At 36.5% G+C, this 23,185-nt stretch overlaps 1 protein-coding gene across 1 annotated transcript in view; it reads left to right on the plus strand.

Annotated features, from left to right (window-relative positions):
- Window positions 1–15,226, plus strand: part of NDFIP2 (Nedd4 family interacting protein 2) — a 59,976-nt gene extending 44,750 nt beyond the window's left edge. The window contains exons 5-8 of the mRNA XM_068526885.1: window positions 3,938–4,062; window positions 9,408–9,474; window positions 12,177–12,282; window positions 13,699–15,226. Coding sequence (XP_068382986.1) covers window positions 3,938–4,062; window positions 9,408–9,474; window positions 12,177–12,280 — 296 coding nt within the window. The 3' untranslated portion in view covers window positions 12,281–12,282; window positions 13,699–15,226. The remainder of the gene's footprint in view (window positions 1–3,937; window positions 4,063–9,407; window positions 9,475–12,176; window positions 12,283–13,698) is intronic.
- Window positions 15,227–23,185: the final 7,959 nt, after the last annotated feature.

Consider the following 23,185-nt stretch of genomic DNA (forward strand, 5'->3'; position numbering starts at 1 on the left):
AAGAATACCACAGAAATGATGTGTTCTTTCCAGTACATCAAATTAGAAGCAATGATCTAGATATGTCTTATTGCTAGTGATGTTAACTCTCATCAGGTTAAGGTAGTGTCCGCCAGCTTTCTTCACTATGAAGTTACTCTTTTCCCCTTTATTATTAGTAAGTATCTTGTGGCTATTGAAAATTTGAAAGTGTAGCCTTACTAGTTAATGGATAAACTACAGTGTACAATGTTGCTTTCTAGATTATTCTGCTAACCTCCTTGGGTAGGTGGGAGGTATATGTAATAAAAAGATCACTGGATATAGGCATAAAAGACTTGGATGCTCCAGTCCCAGCTATGCTTCTTACTTGCCTTGTGACTTTGTGTGGAGCCCAACTGTTCTAAGTCTTAACTTGTCCTGTTCTTGTCTTCTTTCTTAGGCATGTATATGTTCACCTGCCTCTACTACACATTATTTCTTTTATGGATTTTACGTACTTAAGGTTTAGTGTACAATTTATTGAATTCTCTTTTTTGACAACTGAGACAGACATGTCACAGAGGATCCAGAATTGAATGCTTTGCTCTTTCTGTACCTTAAAGACCTATTCAGCTTTACTTCTATTTTATAGGCCAAGGGCCATAAAAAGTGAATCTATTTATGCTTCAGTAGTCACAACTTCTCTGTTTTCCTAGTGCTTAAACCAATTAAAGATGATTAAGTTATGCATTTGTCTGTTCAGGCTGCCATAACGAAAAACCACGGTCTGGGTGGCTTAAACAATGAGAATTTATTTTCTCACAGTTCTGGAGGGTAGAAATCCAAGATGAAGTTTCCAGAAAATTTGGTTTCTGGTGAGGGTTCTCTTTGGACCTGCAGTGGGCTGTCTTCTTGTGGTGTCCTCACATGGCCTCTTCTCTACGTGTGTGCAGAGAGAGAGAGCTTTCTCGTGTCTATTCCTCTTCCTATAAGGACACCAATCCTATTGTATTAGGGCTTCACCCTTATAACCTTATTTAATTTTAGCTACCTGCCTAAAGGCACTATCTCTAAACACAGTCACACTGGAGGTCAGGGCTTTAATCTATGAATTGTGAGGGGACAGAGTTCAGTCTATAACAAATTATATCACATGAGCACAATTTATAGGAATTCATACTGCTGGCGGAGAGCATAAAGAAAACATGGTGGCTCATTAACTACTTTTTTGTTCTTTTGAATCTTATTTCTCGTTTGGGTACAATGATACATATAATAGATATCGGTAAATCTGATTTTGAAGAAATTGGACAGTGTTTAAATTATTTTTTCCCCAAAGCTAAACCTACACATACTCAAAGGTGAAAATACACTTTTGGAATGTTTTGCTGTTTTGGATTTTCTCCATCAGTGCCTCCTATGTTTCAACAACATGACATGCTGGCAAAATGATAGAATGTTTATAGCACACTGAGATAAAGGAGTGAGGTGCTCAGGACTGGTGGCAGTCTGTCCTCTGCCCCAGACCTCACCTGCCTGCCCTAAGGGCTGAGGAGAGAAATATCTCAGCCTGTCATTAACACATAGGTAGCAACCAGTTGGGAATCTCTACTGCTGTTTGGTAATATAAATTCTTTACTCTAAATAGATATAAAATTATTTTTTGTTATGTACTTTCCCTACAACTAACACAAATATTAGCCAGTTTGATACAGAGTGGCTATGTGCAATAGATTATTCTACAGTGATGGAAATATCCTATCTCTGTTGTACAGTACGGTAGAGCGTAAACAAGCTTCATTTATAGTAGTGTCTCTTGAACTTTTTTTGCAGGAAAGATGGGACCTAGTCTGTAATGTGAAGAGATCATTTTGCATGGGTAGTGATGACGGCTAGCGTTTTTTTAGCGGTCACCACGTGCCAGGTTCTGTCCTACGCTTAAGCTCTTTACATTCTCACTTAATCCTCTTATCAATCTTGTGAAGTAGGTACTTAAAGATCAGAGGACTGTGGCTCAACAGAAGTCAGCAGTGAGTCCAAGGTCATATATCTAGTGAGTGAGTACGGTGTGACTCAAACACGAGTCTCTTATTTCAAAATTGATTTTTCTGACTGTCACACCATATAGTACAGTTTCCCATAAATGATCAAAAAAGCTGCGACTAGAAAGTATTAGGAAGGAAGAAATTACAGGAGTAGGGGCATTACTTCGAAGAAATAGCCATTTCATTTAAACTTATCCTAAAATGTTTCCTCTTTGTCTTTAGAATTCTGAAAAACTAGAATTTCTCTAGGTAATTTGCTTTATTCTCCCTGAGGCTTGGTTGGAGATATTTAGGGTAAGAGGCTGGGCACTGAACAAGATTTAGGTTCAAATTGATCTTTAGTTTTATTATTATTACTATTATTATTTTGGTGATGTTGCTATCTTGGACGTAAATAAGGTACTCTGATTATATCTCAAGGACCTATGTCAGAATGGTTTCTGCTATGAGAAATAGAAAACGCTTACTCAACTGTTTTAAATAGTTAGGAGATTATCTCACAAAACAAGAAGTCCCTGGATGAGCAGACCTCAGGCACAGACCGTATCAGTGCTGTGGCTCTGCTTTGCTTTGCTTCGGTTTTCTTCACTCCCCCACTATTTGGAGTGATGGTTGAATCCTCAGGCTGATAGCAGGCTCCCTGCAGCAGTTCCAGGTATTACAGTTAAACGTGATACCCAGTGGAAGAAGGGCCTTTTCTTCTTTTCTTTTTAAAAAACTTTCGTTGTAGAAATTCTCAAACTAGACAAGAGTGTAATAAACATGTGTGTATCCATCACCCAGCTTCAACAATGATCAATTTAAAACCACTGTTGTTTTACCTATATTCCATCTTCCCTCTCCTTGCTGTGTTTTTTTTGTTTTTTGTTTTTTTAAAGAAAGTGTGGAGTCATAGAGAATGAACTGGCATCCCAGGAGGCTCTTCCACTCTTTTTTTTTTTTTTTTTAAACGTAGTTTTATTTTTTATTTATTTATTTATGGCTGTGTTGGGTCTTCGTTTCTGTGCGAGGGCTTTCTCTAGTTGCGGCAAGTGGGGGCCACTCTTCATCGCAGTGCGCGGGCCTCTCTGTCGCGGCCTCTCTTGTTGCGGAGCACAGGCTCCAGACGCGCAGGCTCAGTAATTGTGGCTCACGGGCCCAATTGCTCCGCGGCATGTGGGAATCTTCCCAGACCAGGGCTCGAACCCGTGTCCCCTGCATTGGCAGGCAGATTCTCAACCACTGCGCCACCAGGGAAGCCCTCCTTGCTGTGTTTTTAAGAATGTTTTTCAGAAGTCCTATTTAAAAAAAAATTCACTGGCAAGGGATTTGGGCCTTCTGTGATTTTCCCAGACAGGACTCACCTTTGGGGGCTAAGTATGGGGTCCAGCCTTTCCTAAAAATACAGGCTCTAGAGGTTGGTGGGTTCCTGGGAAGGGGAACAACAGGTTTTGTTAGGTAAGAAGAGAAGGCAGTGAACAGTATCTGCTCTGGGAACAGTAATTTATAATTTATTTGGCTCATCTTTAATATTGCTTTTTAATTTGGCTGGCTGATGATGGCTTAGACTAGACTTTTTGGGTAGGATCACATGGGAGCTACATTGTGACCTAATTTTTAACCGGTTTAAAAATTTAGTTTCAATAACAAATGTATGTATAAAAGAAAAAAAAAATGCAGTTTCACCTTTTGGTGATAAGCTGTAAGGTATTGATTCTTGTTGACCAAACTGACAAGAAACCAAGCTTACCCACTTGTTAATGTATAGTAAATAACTAATACATTTGCAAAAGGTAAACTATAGTCTCTAAAGAAGACTTAATTAGTACAGAATTAAGAGAAAGAACTGCTATTTCCATTGAGTCATGAAGTATTATTGATGTTTATATTATGTCTCTGTTAATTTGTTTCCTAAGTGTGGTCTTTTAAAGAATTATTTCTCTTGCTTTCAGTGGCATTTATTTTCAACTGGCTTGGATTTTGTTTATCCTTCTGTATCACCAATACCATAGCTGGAAGGTATGGTGCCATCTGTGGATTTGGCCTTTCCTTGATCAAATGGATCCTTATTGTCAGGGTGAGTGTCTTTTTTTTTTTTAAACATCTTTATTGGAGTATAATTGCTTTACAATGGTGTGTTAGTTTCTGCTTGATAACAAAGTGAATCAGTTATACATATACATATGTTCCCATATCTTCCCTCTTGCGTCTCCCTCCCTCCCACCCTCCCTATCCCACCCCTCTAGGTGGTCACAAAGCACTGAGCTGATCTCCCTGTGCTATGCGGCTGCTTCCCACTAGCTATCTATTTTACATTTGGTAGTGTATATATGTCCATGCCACTCTCTCACCCTGTCACATCTTACCCCTCCCCAGGGTGAGTGTCTTGATAGCCTCTATCACTTTTGTCTCTAAAATTAAAATACATAAAATTTCCTATGTAGTTCACAAATGTTCATTTTGTGTATATGAGCTCAATTATTTTGAGACTTATTCTAACTTCTATACTTAACTATCATAGTGATCTCTGTGGTGTGGACATTTTATGACTGTATTATATGAGCGCTTGTTAGTATGTGGAAAGAACTTTTTGTTTGTTTGTTTTTAATTAATTAATTTATTTATTTTTGGCTGTGTTGGGTCTTCGTTGCTGCCTGAGGGCTTTCTCTAGTTGTGGTGAGCGGGGGCTACTCTTCGTTGTGGTGCGTGGGCTTCTCCTTGCGGTGGCTTCTCTTGTGGCAGAACACGGGCTCTAGGCGCACCGGCTTCAGTAGTTGTGGCTCGCGGGCTCTAGAGCGCAGGCTCAGTAGTTGTGGCGCACGGGCTTAGTTGCTCCGCGGCATGTGGGATCTTCCCGGACCAGGGCTCGAACCCGCGTCCCCTGCATTGGCAGGTGGATTCTTAACCACTGCACCACCAGGGAAGTCTCAGTAAGTGGAAAGAACTTTGAAATCAGATAAATCTTAGTTTGAATCTCATCTTTTTGTACATCAGTGTTCTAACTTTAAGTTTTTAAATTGTTCTGAGCATTAGTTTCTTCATGGTAAGCTGATAATAGCTGCCATTCAGTATTTTTGTGAGGCATGAACATGACACATTTAGAGTACCTTGCTCAGTTGCTGCACAAGTATATGTGCTCAGTAAATCATGGCTGCCACTATTGTGATATAGCGTAGGTCTGCCTAAAATCAGTTTTAAAACATAAAAATTTCCATTGGTTAGTGAAATTATCATGGACTTAAATATCTTCTCACTGTTTCTTTTTTCTTTTTCTTCTTCTTTTTTTCGTTTTTGGTAACATTAAGAGCTAAAAATTACAGTACAGGCCTTTGAGGTGGTTATGAGAACTCATCTTTTTTTCCTTTACATTCCTTCTAAGCCTTTCTTCTCATTTTCCTGTTGTTCCTGGAAATCACCCTCTGTCTATCTCGTATCATTTACAAGGTAGTATGTAGGGAGATAACAAGAAGTCCTTTTCTTTCTCCTATCTCAACAGCTTTTCTAGCCCCCGAATAATTTTTTGTACGCATTGTACAGGCAGTAGTATTGTTCACATAATCTTCCCCCAGCTCTTTTCCTTTGCCTCTTGAAGGCCCCTTTTGGCTCCTTTTTACAAAGCTTTTCTCCTGATTTCTTTAGGTAAGGCTAGGAAAGTGGCTTTGTTAATTAATAACTCTTCTTAAAAGTTCCCCACACATTTAAATGCTATATACAACTAATAAAATATATACTTTCTACAAATCATATATATTTAAACATTGATTTCTAGTTGAATGAGTCAAGTCCTCCTGAGGAATTTGCAGTAGAATCATATACTAATATGTCGGCTTTTATTAAGTGCTTCAGACACTTCAATTATGCACCTACATTGTCAAATAGATTAAAAAATTACCCATTATAAAAAATATTAAAACTTTGAATTTTATGTGTTTCTTCATTATTTTAAAACTTATTTTATTACTTCCCAGGGTTTCAGTAATCTTCTCAGACCCTGTCTCTGTTCAGACTAGATTATAGGATTTGGTTATTAAACAGTTGATTCTTGGTGGGACCTGTGGACTGGCTTCTTCTAAGGTGATTAAAACCTGAGCCATTGTAAGAACTGCCCCCCTGGCAATTACTTGTTTTAATTTCATTTAAAAAATGTAGAGTGGGTTCCCACCATTAGCATAAATCTGTTAGGTGTTATGGGGCATGCAGAGATAGAGAGACAGTCCCTGCCTTTGCAGAAGTTATTGCTAGAAAATCTCAAAAGAGTTGGAACTAGGTAATGTCCAACATTGGTTATGTTAGTAATAGAATTAATTACTATTATTCAAATGAGATTTCTTGTCTAAGTCACAGAACACAGAAAATGATTTGATTTTCTCAATTCTCCTAAAGTTATTGAATTGCTAGTATCATTCTACATTCATAAAAAAGAAATAAGTGCATTATATGCAACCTTTGCCTCTAGGATATTAGGGCCTAATTCTCTCTTAGAATCCCAGGTTGAGAAGGGGTTAGATTGTCTAGTAATCAACTCCAGTCAGTGTGATAAAGATGGGGACCTTAAATTCAAAGACTGGAGTTTCTCAAAGTTTTGTAAGGTATATAAGAGCGTCAAGTTTAATCACCGGGACTATTTAGTTGCCTTTTAAAATACCTTTACTGAGTTAAGGTTAATATTATACCTGTATTGTATATTGAGAATTGATATAAGAGAAGGATTTTTAAAAATCTTTTGGGGCTTCCCTGGTGGCGCAGTGGTTGAGAATCTGCCTGCCAATGCAGGGGACACGGGTTCGAGCCCTGGTCTGGGAAGATCCCACATGCCGCGGAGCGACTGGGCCCGTGAGCCACAATTACTGAGCCTGTGCGTCTGGAGCCTGTGCTCCGCAACAAGAGAGGCCGCGATAGTGAGAGGCCCGCGCACCGCGATGAAGAATGGCCCCCACTTGCTGCAACTGGAGAAAGCCTTCGCACAGAAACGAAGACCCAACACAGCCATAAATTAAAAAAAAAAAAAAAAAAAAAAAAATCTTTTGTTATAAAATAACAATAGCCACCATTCAGTGAGTACTTACTATGTTCTAGGCATAATTCATTACAGGCACTATACTCTTTAACCCTGTCGGTATCAGTGATGCTGGAGACAAGCCAGCCATTTTATTGATGATGAAACTAAGAATAAAAAGTCTAATAACTTGCTCAGTGTCCCACAGTTTGCATGTGGATTTAAATCTAGCTTGATTTCAGTTCAGTGCCTGTTCTCCTAATTCTGTACTGCCTCTGTAACACTGTACTTTGACTTTTATTATAATGCTCAAGGCAATAAATTTCCCTTGTAGTTCAGTGCTGAGAGAAAGGTTTTCTCCTGAAAGCCTGGTGTTTCCTTTTATTAGATAATAAGCAATTTATAAATTAACTGCTGCTTTTCTTTTTGTTTCTGAGCTGCTGTGAACCTCATATTTAGTGTAAATATCTTTAGCCCAAGATTCTGATATTATTTCTAAGGCTTTTGATGTTTCTATTATTTGTTTTAAAAGGCATATATATTTTATTAAAAACTGACAAGTCTTTTAGAAAGTAGACAGGATGTAAACAATAAAATACTGGTGTCATATTAATAAAATAAAATCAGATGAATTCTTTTTTTTCAAATTTAAATCAGGTAAATTCTTATTGTTGGTTAATTTATTTTCCAAAATTTGATTTCTGCAGCCTGCGGTTGACCAGTCAACATGAGTTATTTACTTATTTTAAAAAAACCAAAAACACACCTTGGCTCAGCCCTATGACTTTTAGTATTTTGAAACACTTGATAACTTAGTAATGAGCCCCAAAGCTTATTAGTTTATCCTTTTTACATGGTGAGTTTTTCTCTTTGACTTCAAAGTGAAAGTAATTCTATTCTTCACTTGGGAATAAATAAAGAATAGCTGCAGGTTAGTACTTTTGGTGAAGAATGACATTGTTCTTTTCTGGTTGCCTCTTGTCGGGTAATATTATGTATTAAATATATTTTAAATATTAGAAATATGTATTTTTAAATATATTTAAAAATTAGAAAGTTAAAAATGTATTGCTTTGGTTCTTTATTCCTTTTGTTCTTATAATCTCTAAAACCTGTATGAAAACCTTTTATTTCTAATTATTAATCATTTGATTAAAAAGTAGTGTAGTGCTTTCCTACTTTACAAGCTATATTTCCACAATTTTCTAGTTCTCCCTTTATTGTACATATTTTAAAGGTGTAGGAGTATGTGGGATTTGCATCTATGATGGTACTTTGAAATCTCTAATCTTTGTAATTTCTAAAACTCTAAGCTGAGAACTTAGATCATGGTTCATATATTGTAAATACTTCCTGTGAGAATAATTTAAAAGCTTTTAAAAACAGATTTAGATAACCTTTAGTGGATATGCTTCCTCACTAGTAACATTACAATTTGTAAGCATTTTTGTTATTACCAAACCTGTAAGATTTTTAAGCTTTTATGGAAATTACCAATGAATAGTTGGAAATAATTACCTATAAAGTTGGAGATAGATACATCTGAGGACAAATCTGCATTTAACAAACTCATTTTTAGTTAAATCAGATTCGGTTCAGAGACCAATGGAAACAGAGTAGATTAAATAAGCAGGAAAATTAGACTGATTTAAAAAGAAAACTTTTCGAAGATAATAAATCATCATGTCCCGAGTCTAATCAAGGAAAAGATACCTGTGTCCAGTATCATCAAACCCTGCCTTCCATCTGCCTGTTCATATCCTCGCTTCACAGAGAATGTAAACTGTCTACCACGGCCACAAATAGGAACTGTTGAAATGCCGCTTCAAGGTTCATTTAGCTGTTCTCAGCTCACTGTTGGGAAATGAATGCTGGAGCATCTAGTTTGAAAATAAAAAGACTCTAATGAGTTGGGGGTCTTTATGTGCCTAGTATTCTTGGCAGTGATTAACAGTAGGGGGTGTACAGAAGGTCAAAAGCTCTTCTTTTTAGAGGTCAGCAGAACATCCCCATCTGATAAGATTAAACTAATGTGGCTTTTGGTGTTAATATCTAAAGCAGCAGGATGCTGTAGTGTGTTTGGGATGGTAGTTGTGGCTTTGAGAGATTATGAAAAAAGAACTGACATGTGAACTCCTTAATGAGAAAATGTTGGATTCAGATATATAGCACTTATCTTTCTTCTCTACAAGCAGTTTGAAACTATTTTTTGTTCCGAAAATATTTTGCATAAGTTTGTTTGCTGTTATTTTTTCTCAAATAATTATATGTGTATGTCATTAAGTATTTTTTTTCTTTTCTGTTTCTCTTTTTGTGCTGTTTTAAGTGCTAAAGATTATTTGAGGTAAATCATTCTGAAACTAAGACTTATGATTTTCAAATTTAGGTACACAAGTACGGTTAATATATTTATGTTCACTCCACAGTTTTCTGATTATTTTACTGGATATTTCAATGGACAGTATTGGCTTTGGTGGATATTTCTTGTACTTGGTAAGTTTATTCTTAACGCATTTCAGTATGACTAATTTGCATTTAGTTTAACTTTGATGTTTCCTAAAAATGTGAGATGTAAATATACTGTTTTGTAATTTATGTGGAAAAAATTTTTCCTGTTGTAAAATTCTCATATCCAAACACTTATATCATCTTGGCTATTCAGATAATTCTGTGTAGCACTCTGGATTTCTGATTTAAAATTCAGAGCCTGTCAATTTACAGAATCAGTGGTTGAATGATAAGTCAATCCTACAAAACTTGAAAATCCTAAAATGATTAAAAAATAGTTGCCTTCAGCATTTATTTTGGAAAATATACATGCATAATTTTCTTTTAATGATCGTAGGAGGTGTTGAGAGGAGGATAGTTGGATATTCTGTCCATTCTTTTATTTTTGGATCATTGAAACATTCTTTACACTTTTGAAGTGTACCCTGCATTAATCATTAATCAGTCAGGCATAAGGAAGGGCTTCATGCCTAATGATCACAGTACTTCTGTTGAGTTTTCTTCTTACAAGGCATGTCGTTTATTAATATTGATGAATTTTATGGATTTCCGATTTTTGATCCCTTGTGTTTTCCTCTTTAGATATACGATAATTAAGTTAATCTTAAAATCACATTATACCTTTAATCCACATTTCAAGTTTATTTACTGACATGAAGAATACATTTTGTTTCTATTTAGGTTTAAGAGCCCACATTTCTCTAGTAACATAAATTATACCAGAAGATAGCATTTCAGTAGGTGGCAGTGTTCTCCTTGAGTTTTTATTTAGTCCTGCTGTTGCATCTTTTGGATCTTTGGGGAAACAAAATCTTAGTGGTCGGTTAAGGTCACTAAAAATCCTAGATTGTTTCTCTAATAATTACAATGAAATTATTCTAAAGTTGTGATTTTGTTGGGGAGTCAGACTTGTACAAAAGTTTAGCCAGTTTTTTGTATTGTTAATTGTTTTCTGACTGATTCTGTGCTCATTATTGAGTTTCTTCATTAAAACTGAAAAAATTGATGAAGTCTTTTAGGTATTTAAGCACACTGAACGAGATACTTGCTTATAAATATTATTAGCGGATTGAGGAGTCTTCGGAAGGCAACTGTGAGACAGAGTAGAATGCAGAGGACAGCCCCAGTTCCATATCAGAGCCATAATCTAGCATTTAGGGGAATGTGAAAACTTAATTCATGATCAAAATGTTGCTCTCACATAATACTCAGAAGAGTGTTGAGCACATCATAGAATGCTGAGAAACAATAGCTGCTGAGTGATCGGTTTCTAGATGTGAATTGGCTTATTTTGGAAAATGCCCGAGCAGAACAAAATATGTCTTAGAATCAGCAGCTTCATAGACAAAAGAAGGGATTTCACAAATAATTTTGGTTTATATTTTTCAGTAATACTTTTACGTTTGGATCACAATATCATTATCTTTGAACAGCATCTGGAAGGGCATGAGGGTAGAATTCAGTGTGGGAGTCACAAGTAGAAAGAGGATATGGGAAGCAGATGGGATCAGATTTAGGTGAAACTTATACCACTTGTTTAAGTCATTATTTGTATATCTCTTCTATCTTTCCTTTCTAATTTATTATAACCATGCTTCTTATTTTAGTGCTTCGATTATTGTCTTAGAATTGGGTTACAAATTTCAGTTGAGACTTTACATTTTAAATTGACAGACTCTTCCTCCTGGTGAGGAAAGTTGCATGCGTACATATCTTTTGGTCCCTGCCCTCCCGCCCACCATTACCTAGTTAAAAATTTACTGGAGTTAATAAATGTTGCCCTTAGAATTGTATGCTTAAGTATATCAAAGACTTAACTCTACTAATAATGGTAATGCTTTTTATACTTAGCTAATATTTTTCATCTGTAACTTTGAAGCATTTCACAGGCTTTGTTTTATTGATTACTAAAGATACCTGTGATTATTATAAATGATTATTAATGTAAATGTTTATTATTTAAAAATACTGTTTTACAGAGGAGAACACTGAGATAGATAGAAGATAGATCTCAAATCATTTAAGAAATCACTAGAGTGGCTGCTTCCAAAGTCTTCTTTCTTGATTTTTCTCAACTTAATTTTTATTATAAATTAGTCTTTTATTATTACTTGAAAATAATAGCTAATAAGTAAATTATTTACATAATGCACATATCACTAAATACAGATCTTGCAGATGCAGGCACCTGATCTTGCTAGACAGGCTTATTGATTTTATCCCACATTTGTTAGCAATTACGTGCATATGTTCTCTCTTGAATATTTTATATCAGTAAATATGTCTTAGTTTGCTTAGTAGTTATAGTAATTAAAAAGTTTGGTATAAAATGGGATTTCTATGAGTTGAATCAGTTTAAATGCATTAGGTAGCTTTGCTTTTTAAGAAGTAATTTAGTAAGTGTGTATTTTTGTGTAATTTTCGATTTTCATGGCTGGATTTACTTTACTTTAGATACATCTAGGTGTAACAAATTGAAAGAATTTGGGGGTGGCAGTAAAATTTTATTATATTTCCTTACAATAGAGTTGTCATTATAATGTAAAATATATTATGGAATGACTGTAATCCTACATGTTAAATTCCTTAGACCAAGAGGATCTTGTTTATAATTGTCTATCTAAAATTTATTGTGTCCCCTTTCTGTGTAAGAACATAACATATCTGTATTATTTCAACCTTCTCAGGCCTGCTTCTTTTCTTCAGAGGATTTGTTAATTATCTAAAAGTCAGAAACATGTCTGAAAGCATGGCAGCTGCTCATAGAACAAGATATTTCTTCTTATTATAGAGGTAAGAAATATTAATATATTAACTGTTTATTCCTTTTGTATTCAAATTCACCAGATGCATATTAAATGCTTCATGTGTACTCATGTTGTTTACTCAAATTTAGCGTATTTAATAGATTTTTATACTGTTAACAGTCACTTACTGAAAGTTAAGAAGTTGTGAACTTTTAAGATAACTTCCATTTTTAAAATTGAATTTCATACATTTTAATTTTTAAAAATGTATTATGAGTAAACTGAAACTTTAAATCAGACTTTTAAATTTCTTTTTAAAGCTTGACCACAGGATGTATGTGAAGTAACCACCAGCACAGCATTTGAAAGCTTGGAAAACAAAATATGACAAAGCACTTACACAGAGAGAATGGGCATTTTGCATAAAACAGTGTGAAATTCACATAGATATCTGGTGGATAAAACAAACAAACAAAAAAACAAATCTGTGATTGAAAAACAATTTGCCATGCACTGATCTTAACAAACTGAATCAATGAATAAAAGTTGTGTGAAGAAAATAGGAGCTTTGTTACTATTTTCTTAATGTGTGCCAGTTTGTATCAACAACGAAGGCTGCAACTTGAATAAATGGGAATATAAAGAAATGAGCAGAGGTTGTCTTACTGGTTATCCAGTGAGTTTCTGGAGGCTGTGTCTATAGTAAAGGCATTTATTTATTGTGCAGCTAGTAGATCTTCACATGAAGAGACCTCATATCTCTACTCCTATACTATTGATACTTTTAAAGCAAGTATCATACACTTCATTGATTTGAACTTTTAAAGTAGTTGAACTGCATAAGCAAAATGTCTACTAAAACACTTAACTTCTGGATGTATCTTTAAGTACAAAATGTTTCAAGTTGCTATGACTTAAGTATAAATAAATTGTATGGTTTGTGATTTGGTTGCTTAAATTTTATGCTTATATATGAGTTTTACATAAGCGAACATGATTTACTTATTTCTGCTGAAGAGAACAATGATTACAATTGCATTTCTGGATTATATTTAAATATCACTTTAAATGTTCCACTAAGGTTTCTTCTTCCCCCTAGAAGATGTCACATTTTCTCTTTAACTGGTAAAATGTCTTTACAAGCAGTGACCTTAAGAGTTTGTCGGTATTACCTGTAAGATAAAAGGCAAAGTAATTTTACTAATTTAAATGATATTCTGTGAATATTCAGTGTGATTACCTTGTTTGCATTTTCAAGAGTTTAAACTATAATGTAAACATTTTCTAGATGGTTAGAAACCTAAACTTTAGAATATATTTTGATATATGCTGCCTTATGTCATTCTTACCAAAAGGATATTATATACTTGATGTAATACTACTATAAGATGGGTTTTCATTATGCTGTTGTTTAGATAATTGCAACTTAATACATTTTAAGGCTAATTCTTTTTGTCCCTAGACTGCTTCGACCAGACATTCCTTTCTTATATCAATGTGAAATTTCCAGATCGTCTGTAAACCTGCAACTTTAATAAGATAGAAGACTACTAAAAACAGAAGACAAATTAATGAAGAAAAGGTAGAGCTTCAAAACTGAATGGCAGAGTGGTTTATGCTTAAAAGCCGTTTCTGTTCATTCTCTTAAATATTTATATTTCATTTGTTTTGCACGGTTGCATATGTGCCCATTTAAAAGATTTGGGTATACTTGAAAGAAACCATAAAGTTGTAGCAGTAAAGTGCAGGCACATTTGATTAATCAGTGTTTGATATAATTGAAAGAGCTGAGTGATAAACAGTCTTCCAGCATGTAAATGCCATTGACTTCTGACCTGACATTTAATGTAATAAAAATGAAATTATTAACCATGTCAAATACTTTAGTTTCTGGCTCTTAGATTTATCTAGTAACTCTACACATGAAACATCCTTTGTTGTATATAAAGTTTTTTGAAACCTGCAGTGCTGATTATTAGGCTTTGTCAGATTGTTGAACCAATATTTACATCATTATTTAGCAAAACTTTCTGTAAATAACCATGCATAAATTACTTTCTGCATTGTTTTATTAGAAATTGTGTCTAGATATCTCTTCATTAATTTTAAATTAAGTGAACTTAATATACATAGAAAATTTGGGTGTTAAAGATAGTCTTAGGACAAATTTTAAGAAAATGTGGGTATGCCACATGTCCTTTATAAGAAAATCTTTTTTTTTTTTAAAGGGACATGACACTTTTAAGGTTTCTCAAATGAGAAGCTTGGTTTTTAGCATTGTTCATCTTAGAGATTCTTGCAGGAAGAGATTGTATTAGATATTATATTTATTTCATTTAAGACATTTTTGAAAATTAATTTTCTGAATAAGATATTCTCATTTGCATTTTGTCTTTTAAAAAGCCAATAAAAAGTATCTTTCAATATCATTGTAATATTTTTTCCTTTAGATGTTTAGTTTAATTTAGCAAATAAAAACTTGTGCTTTTAATAGCTTCTTGCTTTCCGGTTGTAGGATTAACTTGTAAAAATCATTTCCTGAATTGAGATATGTGAAATATCTGTTTTCAAGTTATGGAAATGTGTCTGTGGAATATGGGGTGTGAGTGTGTTGCGAGAGTGTGTGTGAATATTATCACAACTGGAATCTATTTTACATTCATAAGCTACTACATTTTACAAATCATTTTATGTCTCATCTGTTTTCTCTTCAGTTATATCTTTGCTTTTGAAATGCAACATTAAAAATGATTGGAATTATCTTTTAAACTTAACAATCAGTTGATACAGCTATATAGAACATATAAAATTGATTGCTTGTTTATTATTAGACACTGACTACTAAAAGATACATCTAAAACTATTCAGGGTCATTTTTCCATTTCTGAAAAAATAAAATTTATTATGCTTTATAACTTTTTTTGTATTTCTCTGTATTTTCTGATTTATTTCATTGTCTTTGATAAATAAAACATGTTTCGTTTTGCTAATTGAGCCTCCTATTTTCTTGTTTTCCCTCATTTATTCTCCTCCCCTGCTAGAATTTTTATTGTTGGTTAAAGTACCTGTTACTCCCATTGAAGTAAAACAATAGCCTGGGGTAAAGAAACAAAATATTTGATTTAGTTGCCTGATTTGGAAATTAATTAAAGTTAAAATTTACTTAGAAGAAATGTGAACTCGTGCTAGATCTCTTTATTGCACATTAATTTTCCTGTAGACCTGTACTTTGTTCTTTGTAATAGTTTTTAATGAAATTAAGCTATGATACATAGTAAGTTAAAATATCTAGATCATCTATCATACGTCAATTTATTAAAATTTTATTTTTGTTTCTGTGGCGTTAATACTTAGTTTCTGCATGTGGATGTTGACCCAATGTCAAAACTTCACTTTTTGTTTTGATTTTTTTCCCCCCAAATCTGTAAGATTCAAGTGTGATGTTACCTGATCCTCTTTAATTGGTACAGTTCATTGGTAGTCTTAAATCTCATCATCCAATCAGGAGAATCAGAATATTATTTTAAAAAACAACATTCTCTTCTGGATTTATCAAATCCTGCATACTTCCCTTCATTTCCTGTGAGCTTGGACAGAATAGCTGCTGTTGTGTTTTGGAGATACTTAATTGCCTTGGCACTCTGCCTTAAAGATTGAAAATCAAAATCCTTGTTAGGGTATCTATAAACAATTTTTGAATGAGTGTGAACTGGAGCTCGGAAGTTAAATACAAAAAATATATTATAATTTCTATTATGTTTGAATAAGCTAGTTATGGCCAGAAAAATCCATTTTTATGTTTTTATGAAATAAACTGAATTTAAGGCAAAAATACATTTTCTATATAGTGTGTTCAGGATACATCTTAGGAATTTAAAATGAAAAGACAAATTCTATTATGGTTGGTTAAAATGAAAATCTCTTTTTAATAGAAAAAAATACTAATCTCTAGCCTTTTATTGAGTCTATAAGCTATATCCCATGCCTTTGAAGTTCATAAATTTTAACCTGTTAAGACAATAATCACTAATATTTCCAGCAAAACCTCTGATGACAGGAAAAGTGGAGTTCAGAAAGTCCAGTTGGAGAAAAATTCAGGGTTTCTTAATTTAATATAATTTTTTTCAACTGGTCTATACTGTCCCCAAAAGCACAAAGGTAATGATAGTGCATCTGATACTGTATTTAACTAGAGTGACATATATATCCTGAGTTTGCTCATAACAGATCTGGTTATTCCTATTTCCTCACCTTATATAGTGCCTCCTCTCTCATAAGTGTCCTAATTTGGAGGAGAAATTATATGATCACCCTGTGTATAACTCTACACTGTGCTGAGAAGTGACTGCCTAAACCCACTGCCCTTTGAGAGAAGGAACTGCAGTATTAGGGCAGGAGTCACCCTGCCTAGACACCCGTTTTTTTGGCCTGTAGAACACACATAGTACTATATTTTTTTTCCTTTTTTTTTTTTTTTTTTTTAAATAGAAGTTGTATTGGAGTGATTCTGCTTACGGTAAATAGTAAACAGTGAGCTTTTTGTATGTTTAAACTGCTGTTAATTGTTATTTTAATTGTTTGCTATTTAATTCTTCAAATAGTCATGAAATATTAGTGTATTATGTTCTAAAACCTCATTCTTGATAAAGTTCAACTGTTAGATGATAATGTGCCATTTATTATTGAATGTCCTTGCCCATATATAAAACATGTTTTATATGTGTTAATAAAGTTCAGTAAATGTGGAAATGTGAACCTGTCATGCATGTTTTTGAAAATCAGTTTGATACAATATATTATCACCACCTTGGCCTCACAAAATGTTTATATGATCAAACTTATGTTACATGAAAACAACTGGCATGGAATTAGGTTGGAGTGTGGGAACATCATTTAACTTGTCACAGTAATTTGTATGTTGGGAGATAGATTGCAGTTTAATTTTAATAAATGCAAAAGCATCAGCTTTATGAAGATAATTTATGTTTCTTTCTACTTTGCAAAAGATTAGTCGTCACCATAGATCAGACCTGCTTATGGGTGTGTATTCTTTTTTTTTTAAAATTAATTAATTAATTTATTTATTTTTGCCTGTGTTGGGTCTTCGTTTCTGTGCGAGGGCTTTCTCTAGTCGCGGCGAGCGGGGGCCATTCTTCATCGCGGTGCGCGGGCCTCTCACTATCGCGGCCTCTCTTGTTGTGGAGCACAGGCTCCAGACGTGCAGGCTCAGTAGTTGTGGCTCACGGGCTCTAGAGCACAGGCTCAGTAGTCGTGGAGCACAGGCGTAGTTGCTCCGCGGCATGTGGGATCTTCCCAGACCAGGGCTCGAACCCGTGTCCCCTGCATTGGCAGGCAGATTCTCAACCACTGCGCCACCAGGGAAGCCCGGGTGCATATTCTTATTTGGGACATATGACCTAAAATGCAACCTTCCCTAAAGTTATTTAGAAAAACAGAAAAAGCTCATTCCATACTTCATAAAAGTTAAGCAGTTAAAAAGAAAATGTTTATTTTGAACTCAACATGTTTGCTTGTTTTCACTTTTCTTTCTTGATGTTTTCAACTTAGCTTTCTTTTTTTGTTTGTTTTTGTTTTGAGAGATTAAGCTACCTGCTTCTAAAAAACCCACTTAGTTTTCATGGAAACCATTAAAAAAAAATTTAACAGCTAAATAGGGAAGAGATAGGGTTATTGCCCCTTTAACAGCTGAGGTTATAGCAAGCCCAGATCACACACTGGTTCACATAATCTTGGAGGTGGTTTTCCTCTCAAGCTTGCAAAACAAAAAGAACAAACAAACCCACTTTATTACTTTCCTACTCCTTCGTGTTTGTTTTAATTAAATCAGTGCTTTACCTTTAGTGACAGCGAGAAGGGCCACAGGCCATCCTTCCTTAAAGCAGTTTCTTTTCTTCTTTTAGCTTTACCAGAAGCATAGTGAGATCAGCAAGTACAACAAAAGTTTGCCCAAAGCTCAGAAGAAATCTGGAGGACTCAGAATGTGAAAAGTAACAAATAACCTTGTTGGAAAGATGAACTCTTCAGAGGTATAAGAACTGTACTTGTGCATAAATCCCTAGTGTGAAAATATGTTATTTCTTTTCCATCAAACTTAGTTTTCTCAGCCATGTAAATTCCTGCATAGTGATTTGGTTTGACTAACTATGGCATTTGGGCCATAAACCTTTAATTCCCATCTTATTCATTCAGAGAGAAGACCTAAAGACCCTTAATTGCTAGCAAGCATTGGTGACCACTCATCCTAATATAGTAAAGTGTGAAATATCACTTCCTAAATCCAGATTTTTTAAATGATGAGACTATGGAAAGCGTCAGTTCACTGAGATTTATGAACCTTTTTTTTTCAAACGGGATAAAATCAAACAAAAGTTTAATAACAGGTATACGTGGGAAAGACCCAGAAAAACTCGCCAAATGGCTGAAACCCTCACCTTAAATATCATTTTCAGCTGAAGAGTTATGAACTTTTAAGAGACAGCTGGGTCGTACATTTCTCTAATTCTCTAATTCTGCAGGATCTCCAGAGATGAATTTTTGATTGAATGATTCTTTGAATACCTCTCTAGAGCTGTGATTGTTATTCAATATGGCGCATTATAGTCAGCTGGGAATTTGGGGGGAATTAACATCCCAGCCTCAATTTCCAGAGGTTCCAGTGCAATACATCTGCCCCGTGACAGCACATTTCCTTCCCATAGTTTGAAGTTGTGGGATTTTGGTCTAGTAGTCCTGGTGATCCCTCTCTTATCATGTGTTTCTCTCTATATCTATCTCCTTGTGTACAAGTGATAGAAAGTTACAAGTGTTAGGATCAACACGTAAGTCAGACTTCGCAGGGCAAGGAAAAGGCACGTAATACAGATCTCAAACGGTTAATGAGCATTTCTGGAGTTCTTGCTTCATGACCTCTCTCACTGAGAGCCTTCTGGTCTTCCTGCCTTTAAACACACAGCATGGCTCTCCGCAGGGCTGTATCTGCAGGGCAGCGTAGGAGCGTTGGGACAGAATAGAACTGCTTGTGCTGAGAAGGCAGTTACTTTCTCCATAATCCCGTAAAGCGAGCAGAATTGGATTAATTACCATATAGTTGATTTTTCTCGCCTCAAAAAAATATAATGTTTTTCCACTAGTCTCGTCCCTTCTCTGTCCTTGAGGAACCTGTGGATGATTAAGAGAGGGAGCTTCGTGTAACAGAAAGACTGGCTTTTGGAGCCAGATTACCCCCGGACTCAAATATCAGCTCTCATGCAAGCTCAGGCAATTTGCTTAACCGACACACCTCAGTTTCCCCATCTGTTGGGAAGCACAATATGTACCTGAGGATTAGGTGAGATTTATGCCAAAGAAAAAGGTAGACATTATTATTACATCTTTCGGCTCAGTGTGTGTGCTGACTGGGCTGCCAGTTGGTGTTAGCAGATGCCTCCAGGACCTGAAGTAAGCCCTTGCCTGACGTGGGCATTTTATCTGCCAGTCCCTTTGGAAAGGGTGATTATAGTAGCATCACGCTGATCGAGTGCTGGCTCCCTGTATCTCCTCTGTGGCAAGTGGAATGAAAGCGACCGTTGCCTAGATGACCATTGATTTTAAGGGGCCCAGTTATGCAAAGAGTGGAAGCGCTCCAGCTGGTGGGGCAGAGGAAGTGCACACACGGTCTCCGGGCTGAAGCTCGGAAGCCTGCAGGCCAGTCCCTCGGAGTTCCGCTGTGAGTTGATGAGATGCTGTCACTCTATCACTGGTGACTCATTGCTTTCGCTCAGGGAGCCAGTGCACTGAAATCCTGGTTGGGAAGTGAACAGAAAATAGGTTGGTGGGCAGGTGGTTTCTGATTCCAGGATAAATTACTTCACCAGCTTTCTCTTATGAATGATGGGTTCTTAGTCTTGGATTTATTTATTCTTTTGTCTATGACTTTGAAAGGGAAACACGTAGATTGGAGTTAAGTCCCTTGGACTCCACCGTGATGGTAATTGGGGTCAGATATTTTTGAGTGCCGGTTCATGGTTCTTGAAGGGATGACGCTGTTGCCGCCACATGAAATCCGTCTCCTACCTTATTCCTCTTCCCACCTTCTTCAAAACGAGCTTAAATTCTCTCTCTTTGGGGAAGCCTTTCTCATCGTCCTGCCCTGACTCTGGTCCTCTTGGTTCTTAGACCCCTCTATGATTCCCGTCAAGGCATTTATGACACTGCGCCGTCACTGTTGATTTTTGTGTTTCTGTCCCCAGCGGTGGATATTTTATCTTATTCAGCTTTGCTTGCCTCCCCAGCACCTAGCACAGATCTTGACAAATTGAATGAATGGATGGATGGCATAGCTGCTAGGGCCGGGATCTGTGTGTGTCCCTGGATATGTAAGATGCTTTCTGCCCTTTAGCTCAGAGTCTAATGGAAGCAGATTTATAAACAGAAAAAGGTGCTAACGTGAGATAGATAGGAACAAACATCATGGGTCTGAGTAATTGATCTCTGAGAGAACCAGGGCACCCTTCACTGCAGAGATGACACTGGAACTAGATCTTGAAAAGATGGAAGTGTGCAAGTATGTTTAAACATTTCATATTTTACCATCTCTTACATGATGCCCTTCCTTCTTTGCTACTTCTCAAAAGGAACTAATTCTCTTTCCAGTTCCCATGATACTGCACCTGAACCTCTTCTACTCTAGGTCGGAGTAATTTGCAGTCACGCCTGGCCACTTCCGCTGAGGGTAGGATCCAGGCCCAGTGTGACTTCATAGTCCAGTGTGCCCAGCACACAGTTACACCTTTAAAAAATCAAGTCCGAGATTCTCCACCTGTCGTTGGAGCCATTCACTTTACCACTTGACATATTACTAACTTCAGAAGCCAGCAATAGTATAAGCACCCTCTTCTCCAAATATACGGGTACAAGAAATATATGGAATCAATTGTGATATCTCCTTTTCACATACCTCCCAACTCCCTCTCCCTCTCCAGAAGTAACCACTGTTAACTATCATATACTCTCACAGATGTTTTCCACATACATTATTTTACTAGAATGGCCCTGTGTTCTGTGATGTCAGCATGACTTCTGGTTTCATCAAGGTGAGATGTTACCGGGCACAGTGTTGGAGAGAACATGCCTTTTCCTCTGTATTCCAGGAGGCAGCTCTCGGGGGAGAGTATTATTTCTTCCTGTGAATGTAGTTTATTCCTGAGAAACCAAGGCTTATTTCCGTGGTCCTTTAGTCTCTAGATGAAGGGTGACTTGTGGCTTCAAGGCCTTTGGGAGCTGGGCTGCTCCAGGATCAGGTATTTGCAGCATTTAAATGTCCTGTCTTATGATCTCTTACAGCTGTTTTGGTGAGACATTCTCTGGAACCAGGTTATTAGGTGGAAAGGGGTTGGGGTTGATGTGGATAACCAGCCTGGGTAGGTTTAGAGAAGAACAAAATGATTCTGGGTTTAAAGATAATTTTCCTTGCTTCAGTACCAAAATTGTGTCCCAGGGTTCTCTGGCTAAAGCAACAGATATTTAAAGCCCCTCCTTTCCTTTTCCCAAATTTTTCCTGCCTTGGGCTCAAGTGTGACATCTGGAGCTTAAGCAGCTATCTTGTGCCATTGAGGCAACAGTTGGTAGACTAAGTATGAAGAGTGGTAAGGAAGGAGGAGCCGTGAGGTTCCCTGACATCATCGAACATTGCACCAGCCCTGGACCTACCTACCTTCCAACTTTTTGCTCAATGAGAAAAATAAATTATTTGCTTGGTTGTTATTAGTCAAGTTTTTTACTACTGATACTTAAGAGCAATTCAAACAGATACACAGGCATAACTATCTGTTTCCCCAAAATTGACAGGAGAACTGCTCAGGCCATCAGAAGCCACCAACGTGAAAAAGAAGTTACAAGTCTTGCATGCCCACAGGGTTACTGACCATCCAAGCTCCTTGCCCCTGGTTTATTGATTGTCAATCAAGTCATTGCAACAGCAGTGTGAAAGCAGTGGGTTTACATCTGCTTTACTCTGCCCCTTCATTCTCTTCATTTTCCAGCTGGGAGCCCCACAGAGTGACGAACTTCTCAACAATCGCTTCTAGAGCTGGGCTTCGTGGAAATGTCAACAGCAACAATTTAACCACTGTCTCAAAGATCTTTCAATGCTACCCACACTGTCCATCAACAAAACCTTGCCAGGGGAAGCGGGTGCCATTTTCAAATCTCTGCTCGGTAAAACAGCAAATGGAAATGGCCAGCTGAAATAGGCACTCCCCTTCACAGTGATCCCACTCCCAAATGCGTGATCTTGGTTTTTATTTTTAGAAATGAAACTAAGTCTGATTCTTCTTTTGAGTCAGGAGGGTTCTAGGTAAAGACCCTGCTGCTCATACAGGCCTAAAGAAAACCCACAGTCTCCACTCTCACCTGCCCTGGTTCTGCCCTCCGGTCTCGTGCGAGGTGAAGGACCCTGAGCTACACGGGTTGTCCACACCAGGAAAGCCTTGCACAGATGCCTCCTCATAGTGGGTTTGCGGTGATTACTGCGGCTTTGAGTGCTGCCTCATGCTCCCCCTTAATATTAATCAGAAATACATTTTTCCCCACCCCAAATTCTCTTCCCCAGACAAAAATAATTTTTACCAGAGAAAAGTTAAAGCAATAAGATATAAAGAAGCCCTACAGAGACAGATACCTGTTGCCTGCTCAGGGTCCAGATTCTGAAACTGACCACACTCTCAACTCTGGGTAGAAAAACCCTGGGACTGCTCACACCTCCTTGTTAACAATGATGACCTCTTCCCTTCCTTTCCCTCCCCCTGTCTCTTCTTTGTTCTTACCTCCCTGACTTCCTGCCCTTTCTTCCTTTCCCCCTCCTCTCTCTCTCACCATTTCTTGGCTAACACAAACCTAGTTTATCATTGTCTGAAGGCAAGAGTAAAGGCTGAATATAAAATATTCTGCAA

This window comes from Eschrichtius robustus, chromosome 18, assembly GCF_028021215.1.
Source record: "Eschrichtius robustus isolate mEscRob2 chromosome 18, mEscRob2.pri, whole genome shotgun sequence".
NCBI lineage: Eukaryota > Metazoa > Chordata > Mammalia > Artiodactyla > Eschrichtiidae > Eschrichtius > Eschrichtius robustus.